Source organism: Coffea eugenioides, chromosome 2, assembly GCF_003713205.1.
Source record: "Coffea eugenioides isolate CCC68of chromosome 2, Ceug_1.0, whole genome shotgun sequence".
Taxonomy (NCBI): Eukaryota; Viridiplantae; Streptophyta; class Magnoliopsida; order Gentianales; family Rubiaceae; genus Coffea; species Coffea eugenioides.
Genome location: NC_040036.1, coordinates 70304193 through 70314215, shown reverse-complemented (window position 1 = coordinate 70314215; position 10023 = coordinate 70304193). Strand labels below are relative to the sequence as shown.

General features: G+C 36.6%; 1 protein-coding gene and 1 long non-coding RNA gene across 2 annotated transcripts in view; one reads left to right on the top strand and one right to left on the bottom strand.

The window, feature by feature from the left end:
• Nucleotides 1–1913, bottom strand: part of LOC113760147 — a 5004-nt gene extending 3091 nt beyond the window's left edge. Inside the window, exon 1 of the mRNA XM_027302718.1 lies at nt 63–1913. Within this exon, the coding sequence (XP_027158519.1) occupies nt 63–1913 (1851 nt within the window). The remainder of the gene's footprint in view (nt 1–62) is intronic.
• Nucleotides 1914–6103: 4190 nt separating this feature from the next.
• On the top strand, nt 6104–6398 carry LOC113760614. The gene is made up of 2 exons (XR_003467080.1): nt 6104–6237; nt 6312–6398. It is a non-coding gene; the product is annotated as an uncharacterized LOC113760614 (long non-coding RNA).
• Nucleotides 6399–10023: the final 3625 nt, after the last annotated feature.

Here is a 10023-nt window from a genome sequence, read left to right as displayed (position 1 = left end):
CATCGGCAAATGTTTGAGGCAAACCCATCTGGATATTTGACAGAATTCAAGAACTCACATACTTTTTTTTTCTCCTCCTTGGTTAGGCTGTAACAGGCATGTGGCATGATATAAGAGTCGCCATTTGGAATCAAATGTAGCTCTTTTTTCAAACCCAAATCCTTCAAATCTTGACGACACAACCAGTGGTCTTTGGTTTTGTTTTCAATATCCATAATTGTGGCAATGACAGCCTCTGAGACATTTTTTGACACATGCATTAAATCCAAATTATGCCTAAGAAGGAGGTCTGCCCAATATGGTAACTCAAAGAAACAACTTTTCTTTGTCCAGTTCAAACCACTCTCAGAACGCTTGCGTTTCTTTGCATTGGATTGCGCCTTGGTCTTCCCAAAATTTACCTCCATATTTTGTACCTGATCCAAAATTTCATTTCCAGATAAAGGTGCAACAGGATTCCTAAAGTCCACATTGCCATCGAAAGGTTTTTTTTCTCGCCGCCAAGAATGGTCAATGGGTAAGAAGCGGCGATGACCTGTGTAACACAACTTTTTTCGGTGTAGTAAATGTACGCAAGTTGTCTCAACCATGCAAATAGGACATGCTTGATACCTTTTCGTACTCCATCCGGACAGCATTGCATAAGCTGGAAAATCATTTATAGTCCATAGTAAAGCTGCCCGGAGGTCAAATTTCTTGCCACTATATGCATCATATGTTTCAACACCAAGCCACATTTCATTCAGTTCATCTATTAGAGGCTCCATGTAAACATCAATCTCATTTCCCGGGGATTTAGGCCCAGGAATTAGCATTGATAGGAAAAAGAAAGGATCTCTCATACACTTCCAAGGGGGCAGATTGTATGGCACTAGATAAATAGGCCAGATGCTATAAGCACTAATCATGGTCCCAAAAGGATTGAAACCATCAGTTGCAAGACCTAACCTCACATTTCTAGGATCAACGGCAAAGTCCGGATGCAACCTATCAAAGTGTTTCCATGCTTCACTGTCTGCTGGATGCCGCATGATGTTATCATCATGCACACACTTTTCTTTATGCCATCTCATATCTGAAGCTATTTCTTTGTGGGTATATAATCGTTGCAGCCTAGGTTTCAAAGGAAAGTAACGCAAAACTTTGCGTGGAACTCTTGAACCTGCCATCTTGTAGCGAGGTTCTTTACAATTTAGATTTGGACAAGTGTCAAAATTTTCATTTTCCTTGCGGAAGAGAACACAATCATTGACACAAGCATGGATTTTTTCAGATTTAAAACCTAAGTCTCGAATGAGCTTCTTAGCATCAGCAAAAGACTTGGGAACTGTGGCTTCAGGAGGTAGTGCATGGCTAAAAATTTCCAGCAATGCATTGAAGGACTTTATGGTCCACCCGCTCATTGTTTTCAAATGGAGCAAAGTGACTACAAAGGATAACTTTGAGTAAAAATGATTCCCTGGATACAGCTCCTTTTTTGCATCTTCTAACAATTTAAGAAAGTTATTTGTGTCACTATGATTCGCATTTAGACTATCATCCGTTGATTCTTCCCTACCAGCCCAATTGTCCCCCCATTGTGCTGTCCCAATATCGTGCAACATGTCATTTAAATCTTCAGTATCACTATCCTCCTCTCCATCCCCATGTTTAGTACTATCCCCACAATTTTGGTGTCGAAATTGTTCCCCATGGTGTATCCATCTTGTGTAGCTTTTACGAATGCCTTGAGTCAATAAGTGATCCTCCACAACTGTTTTAGTTTGGTTACAAAAATTATTGCATTGTGTACATGGGCATGGGATTTTCTGATTTTCAACTTTTTGAGAATATGCAAACTTGAGGAAATTTTTGACTCCGAGTTCATAAGCCTTGTCCTTCCTATTGCTAATCTTCATCCAAGTTTTATCCATGTCCTAGATATAGACACATCAGCCTTTAGTACAAAATACTTTTGTAATATCAAACTAAAGAGAATACAAGTTTTTTATGAGACTTTCATGCAAAAGAAATGGAAGAAGATTTCGGCAAACTGAAGGTTTCGACAACACTAGCTGCAATTTTCATTTTCAATTGCGGATTCCCTATCAGATTGAATATCAAACCAGGCAATGAGACAAAACCAAGAAGCAGAAACATCACGAAACTCAGCCTGCAGTCCTGATATGCTAATCAGATTTACAAGTTCATCAACCAGACTCAAATGCGTAAACTTGAGACAGGGATAGGGAAAGATAAAATGCAGCAATGAGCATTGAACGAATGCCCTGGGACGACATTCTAGTTTTGGCACCTGTTCGAACTCAGTAGTGACTGTGAAGTAATTGGTAATGAACTCAGCAATCTGGCCATGTTAGAGTACAGTAGTATTATAAGTATCTAAATTCAGTTTTTTTTTTTTTTACCCTTAAACTGACCTACCCTATCTACAGTTTAAAATGAAGTTAGCCAGTCTTTGGAGGTTGACTGATTGAGCAGCAGAACTAATGAGTTGGCTGAAAAGTGTATGCACCCTTCACTACGACTGCCCAACTTTAAAATAATCCTTTTGTGGCCGGCCCAAACCGCCTGTGGAGTGGTTCGACTTTAAATCTGGCGTTTGGGTTGCCAAAAATCTATACCGTGATCATGTTAAACTGCAAGCAACCGGCTTGAAATTATTACAACTATATATATGTTCGCTTCAAAAGTGGCCTTAAAGTTGATACTTTCTCCCATTTTGTAGGGCAGAGCATGTCATACCCTTCGGGGGAAAAAAAATTCTCACAATGTGTAGTTATTAGAAAGAAAGCTATGAAATTCAGAGGCAGTCCTGATATGCTAATCAGATTTACAATTTCATCAACCAAAACTTGAGACAGGGATAGGGAAAGATAAAATGCAGCAATGAGCATTGAACGAATGCCCTGTTACGGCCTGCTGTTAGACCACTTGGGCATTTTAACAAACAGTAAACGAACATGAAAAATTCCAGCAATTCTTTGCTCAAATGAAGCCACGGTTGGCCCCAAAATCATCAGAAGTACAAGGGATTTCAAATTCAATCATGATATAACATGCGCATGCTAAAATTTGAACAATCAACGGGGCAATTGCAATAAACGAAGCCATGGCAGACATGCTTAGAGGACTTGGGAAGGAACTGAAATTCAAAGAAAAAGGGGCGACTTATAGTGCTCTTACTTGAGCGGTGGCGACGGCGATTATGACGAAGCCGAAGATGGTGAGTTGGAATTGGAAGATGACTAGGTCTGACTTCGTCCGAGAGCCTTCATCTAGTGTTACAGAGAACGGCAGCAGCCCAGGAGGTTGTGCGCGGTGTTGGCGATGGCAGACAGCAGCAGAGCGGACGCGGACTGGTGGTGACCTGGTTCTTCCTCCTCTGTCCGTTGCCGCGTCTTTCTCTCCTGATCTTCCCGTCAGCTGCCACTCTTCCTTCACTCTGTTTTTTTTCTTTTCACGCTCAAGGCCTCCCTTCCAAGAACCCTAGCTGCTTCTCTGCTCTTCTGTTTCTCTTTTTCTCCTCTAAAACCTAGCCGCCCTTTCTCAGGCTTCCCCCTCAGCTTTTCTTGCTCACTTGTGCGCCGCCCTTTTTTTCTCCTCTATTTTGTTCTTTTTTTCTTGTTTTGTTCTTTCCCTCTGTTTTGTTCTACTGCCAAAGCCCTCCTCTATTTTCCTTCACCTGAGCTGGTGCTAAAGAGCTCGACGCGGTTGCGGGTCAATAGAGGGGAGAAAGGGCAATCGTCAGTGGTGAAGGAAATGCTGCAGAATAAATTATGGTGCTGGATAGCTCGGACTTCAGCGGCTGATGGTGGTGGATTGCGGCGGACTTCAGCGGCTAACGGTGGCGAGCGGCATTTCGAATCTACGGGAAGGAAGGGTTAGTTCACCATAGGAAGGAAAGACTGAGAATGAAATTTGTCTAAGTGTTGGAAGAGAGAAGCGGCCAGACTTTTGTTTGTGTGTGAACAACCAAAACGACATCGTTTTGTAGAGATTTCAGCCACCCGCCTCGCGCCTCTTTCAGATTTCAGACTGGCGCTCTTTTTTTTTGGCATCTAAACACGTCTTTGAGATTGCAGGATTCACGCCTTTAGCTTCATACATCTTTTTTCTTTTTTTTTTCCCTGGTAAAATTTTTTTTTTCAGGTTTCTTTTTTCATACTTAATCTCTTTTTTTTTTCCTTAATCTCATCTATAAATATCAAATAAATTATTTGATATTGGTTTCTTTTTTGTGCATGTATATATATGTGTGCTTGTTTGTGTCTATATACATCTTTTTGGGTTTGGACAACTCAATATACAAATTATTTAAGAAATTACATTACAATAAAACTTACACAATAAAACATGTTTCAAAAATTTAACATGCATAGAATCGCTTATATACAGTATAGCACTTCTTACTCATGCTTATCCTACTCTTTGTCTATTACTTAGTTTTTATAATAAATTAAAAGAAACATGTAATCAAATATTCTGTTAAATGTGTTACAACTCTCAATCTTATTGCACGACAGATATTTTACTGAATAATTTTAATTTCGTATATACCCATTCCATATGAAAATAATTATTACTTATGATGTATTACACGTTATACTAATTTTTCACAGTGCTAACATTAGACTACAAATTATATTCAATTACACTTTTTCAAATTATTTCAGTTATTGATTTTTGGGGGTTGTTATAAGGAATAATAAACAATTCGTGAAAACATTTTTATGCTCAGACATGTCTATTATGTCAACTTAGCAAAAATTACAAATATCTAAAAATAGTTTGTTATTATATCATTTGCATTTTGCTAATACGTAATGAATAGGGGCTAAATTATAAAATTAGGGTGTCATATCTTCGGTGCTTTTGCTCATATAAAAGAATTGGGGGCTAAATAATAAAATTAGGGTGCCATAGTAGAATTAGTGAAATTTGATGAAAATACTATAGAATTGCTTATATACAGTATAGCACTTCTTACTCATGCTTATCCTACTCTTTGTCTATTACTTAGTTTTTATAATAAATTAAAAGAAACATGTAATCAAATATTCTGTTAAATGTGTTACAACTCTCAATCTTATTGCACGACAGATATTTTACTGAATAATTTTAATTTCGTATATACCCATTCCATATGAAAATAATTATTACTTATGATGTATTACACGTTATACTAATTTTTCACAGTGCTAACATTAGACTACAAATTATATTCAATTACACTTTTTCAAATTATTTCAGTTATTGATTTTTGGGGGTTGTTATAAGGAATAATAAACAATTCGTGAAAAATTTTTTATGCTCAGACATGTCTATTATGTCAACTTAGCAAAAATTACAAATATCTAAAAATAGTTTGTTATTATATCATTTGCATTTTGCTAATACGTAATGAATAGGGGCTAAATTATAAAATTAGGGTGTCATATCTTCGGTGCTTTTGCTAATATAAAAGAATTGGGGGCTAAAAAATAAAATTAGGGTGTCATAGTAGAATTAGTGAAAGTTGATGAAAATACTGTAGTATACAGTGATGCAAAAAGTTGTCACAAAATTGGAATCGGGTAGACTTTCAATGACAACAAGTTATGTTGTCACTGTAGAGAGAGCGTTTGTGATGACTTTACTTGAGTTGTCATAAATTCATTTCCCGCGGCATCAAATGAGATGCGCGCCAACTATTTCGTGACGAGTTGAGAATGACAACTTCCAATGTTGTCACTGATTATGCTTGTGCTGTACTCATCTGTGATGACACCTAATGTCGTCATTGAATTAGGTTATCTGTGACAAGATTTTTGTTGTCACATAAATTTTTGTCACTGAAAAATATATTTCTTGTAGTGTGTATTGCCTTTCATATCACAGAGTATGGACTTGAAGGGCAGGTGTCAACGAGAGTTGATGTGTATAGTTTTGGTATAGTTTTGATGGAAACCTTTTCAAGAATGAAGCCTAGTGATGAAATGTTCAAAGATGATTTGAGCCTGAAGAGTTGGATTGAAGAATCTCTGCCCAATGCAACAACTCAGGTTATAGATGCAAACTTACTGGGCGACAAGATGAGCATTTCAATGAGAAATTGGAGTGTATTTCAGTGATCTTCAAATTGGCTTTGAGTTGCTGTGCTGATTGCCCGCGAGATCGGACAAATATGAAGGATGTTGTGGCGGCACTTCAAAAGATAAAACGTCAACTTGAGTCTTTTCCGAATATCTCGGCATGAAAGTACGTTCTTTTACTTGATCCAACTGATCAAGTTTGCTCCACTCAAATAATCTTTCCATTGTCTTTTGTTGCAGGATGATGCCAAGATTTGAAACATGAAGCAAAATAAGTTATATTATCCACCTTAAGTATGCTGATATATCAATAATATATTATTAAGATGCCAAAGTTTTTTTTTTCTAGTCTCTAAAAATCTTGTTCTGTCAATCTATTTGTATGTGCCCAATTTTAAGTTCATTTTCTTAGCTGTCATTTGAAAGGCATCCAGAGGAAAACTGCATTTGCATAGTTCTGTTTCATGACAATCTTTAGTTCTTTTCTCAATTCTGTCCTTCAAATAGTATCCTTCCCAAATTTCGCCTGTTGAATAACTAGTTAGCGTCCCGTTTGTTAATTCATTCCGCTTTGGGTTGCAACCATTATCACATAATCGTTATTTATGAAATGCGTAATCTGTTAGGGGTTCATTAATCACACCAACCAAAGCAAGAAATCATTTAACCTTTTCTAATAGGACTCTGGAAAGCTCGAATCCTTTCAATTATAGAAGCTCACAGTTTGGCCTAGTATATTCTTTGTCACTGTCAAGGCCGAAGTTAAATCTATGATACACTTTTATACTCTAAGCTATGGTCAGGTAAGGCCAATTTGAACATTTTTGCCTTTTTGAACCTGTATTTGAAAACAAGCAGTACTTAAAAAAAAAATTGTTTTGCATTAACTAAATGTATAGTGGAACTAAGTATATAATATGATTTACAGAAAGTATGTCTTTGTTATGGCCTCGCATGAGATCCCGCCAGACGAGGAAAAATAATAAGAATCAACTAAACTCCAAGCTTAGCACCTATGCCTTGGGCATCACCTTAGATGAGGAACTTTGGTTTCTTTAGTGGTAAAAATGCCGCTTGTAAAGTTAAATCGAGTTTTTGCTTGCACTTGTACATCTTTTGACAAGAAATACAATCAATTATCGTTTCGAAAAAAAAAAAAAGAGATCCCTCCAGACCACTTCAGTTGCGAGTTAGAAAATGCGAAAACAAAGGCCATTATAATAAGTTGTTTTGAATATTATGCATCAAATGAATAATCCTACTATAATATGATTAAACTTATGTCGCTACCCACAAAAAAAAAAAAAAAATTGTAGCTAGGAAGGTTGGGCCTTAACTAGTTGAGTTTGTCTTCTTACAATCTCAACCAACTTGTGAAATTGACATCAATGTGTAGGGCTAGGCTAAATATACTACAACATCAAAAAAGTTTTTGAATTTACTCAAGATGGGCATAAAGAAAAGAGTCATGATTGTGTAGAACTAAGATGGATAGCAGTCACAAGGGCATAAAGAAAAGAAAAGAAAAGAGTCATGATTGTGTATATGGATGCCAAAACAGTTTCACTATATTACTTACCACTGCATTCAGTAACATATTAATTTCAATTCCATATGGCATTCCAATTGGGATAAAAGGATTAGATCCTCAACATATTCGAGTTAAAAGGATTAGATAATTTTTAAAAGATTTTCAATGAGTGAGGTTTTTGAAACCTTCGTCAGAATTAGTGAAAAAAAGAAACACCCTCAAAAAATGATTGGTTGATTAAAGATGGTTCTGCAATGTGTTCCTCGTATCATAAAAAATTTAATTAACACGAAAGGGTATACTCTGAGTTTCTCTGTGTGGATACAACTTGCCATCAAACTTCTAAAACTTGAGGGAAAAAACTCTGGTCTGGCAATAGATTGTGAGGCACAAACCTTTATATGGTTCGAAAGTTAATGGTTCCCTCTGCTGCAGAAATATAGCCATAATATTGTGAGGCAGTTTGGAAGTATTTTACAGGCCAAGTCCTCTTCAATTTTTAGTGAAGTTCAATGGAATTAAACTGCCAATGGGAAGAAGAAAGGAATAAGATTGTGTCTTTTTTTTTTTGGTTAAGCCAGCCTTGAAATTGTTATAAGCTGCCTTTATCATCTGAGTTATGTGTAGAAATATCGATTGGATACTAAAGACAGGTTGATAAGGTGGGGCGTCATTGCTGATCCGCTGTGTAACGGTTGCCATGAATACGTTAACCATTGATTTCTTCAAAGCTCTTATTCAGCTATTTGTTAGTTAATAACTAATTGTGTGGTTCCTTTGAACACTCAACCGCATTCACATAGTAATATAATCCAACAAAGACAAGAGTCATAAACTGCGAACAAGAGTACAAAATTCATATATTCATATAAGAACTACATTTTGCTCAACGTAATAAACATGTCGACAGGTATTCGATAGAATTTGAGGTCTTTCTTTGAGCTACAGAAATTGAGTTTTATCGACACAGATAGTACTTTTTGTTGTGTGTGTGTGTGTGTGTGTTTTTTTTTTTTTTTTTGGTCTAAGTTTGTGGAATTAGAACTTTCTCTCAAGTCTTGGCCTTTTGTTCCATATCGACACATTGCCTCGCAATCAAGTCACTCTGAGTTGTCCCAGGAAGTTGCCGTAGAAATCAAGCTAATTTCCATTATCTGCTACATTGTGGCTGAGATAATGTCCGCAATTTCACTTTCAAAGAAGACTTGGGACTCCAATTATTGAATACATGAAGTGTAATCGTTGTGCAGACTTGGACTTGGAATCGGACTTTTCAATAAGCTAGCATAAATATATTATCGACATGAATGTGATAAAGAATAGATGGACATTGTACAATATCTTCTTCTTTTTTTTGGGTTAAATTAGTTCAAATATCTTTGTTCTAGAAGTTCAATCTCCGTCACTCATGTTTTCTTAAGCAAGGATACCATGCCCTGCCCGTCCCCTTCTTTCCCAGCCCCATTCGGCCCCCAATGGGTGAATGCTATCACTATCTCAGACTTTGCATGCTTCATATTCTTGTCTCCTTTGATTGAACAATCTAATCAAGAACTACTTTATTCTAAGTAATGAACATCCATTCTCATTTTGCGCGTTAAAGACTTAATTTGCATCCTTGAGTTGGCAAAACGTCCCATGTTACCTCATTTCTTGGCACTCTTGATAGAAATAGGTGAAATTAATACGTGGGTGTACAATATTTTTCTTCATTGACAAAGGAGAGTAGCTTTACTTTTTTTTTTTTTTCCTAGTAAGATCGACTCACCCCATTTTTTAATGATAAAGGAGAGCAATTGGGATGTGCGTAATCCTAAGTTTTCGTACCTCTCTTAATAGTGTGAAAGATTGGGATGCGTCAGTAACTTTAGATTGTGAATTAGTTAGCATTCAATTTTGTGTTATTTGATTTTATTTTTATTATCAGTATTTTGGCTCAAGGAAAACTCTATACCTTACAAGGAGAAAAGATTTAAAAGGAGAATTTGAGAGTCAAACTAAAAACTAGACAACTACCAAATTAATATTGCCACCAAATTGAGTTAGGTCATGAAGACGTACGTGCGCAAATATAATTTGCAAAGTAAGAGTATAATAATACTATTGCGTGTGAAGTTGCACCAAAAAAATAGAAAGGTAAAAAGTGAATTGATAAAAACATTGAGGATACAGAGTGGAGTTAGGGTAAATTAGAAATTGCAAGAGAGGGGGTGGCAGGGGTTGTAGTTTTGAACTTTGATCCCCTATAAATTTTGAGAAATACTTTTGAAGTCCTTCTCTCGCTGCCCTATAATTTTGGGAGAAAGCCCCATTGACTTCCGCTTCGCCCCCCTCCCCAAGCTTTTGCTTTAACAAAAGCTCTTAAAATTTACTCGTCAAATGATCTTAGATTTTGCATTTGGCTATAGTTGGTCCACTTTC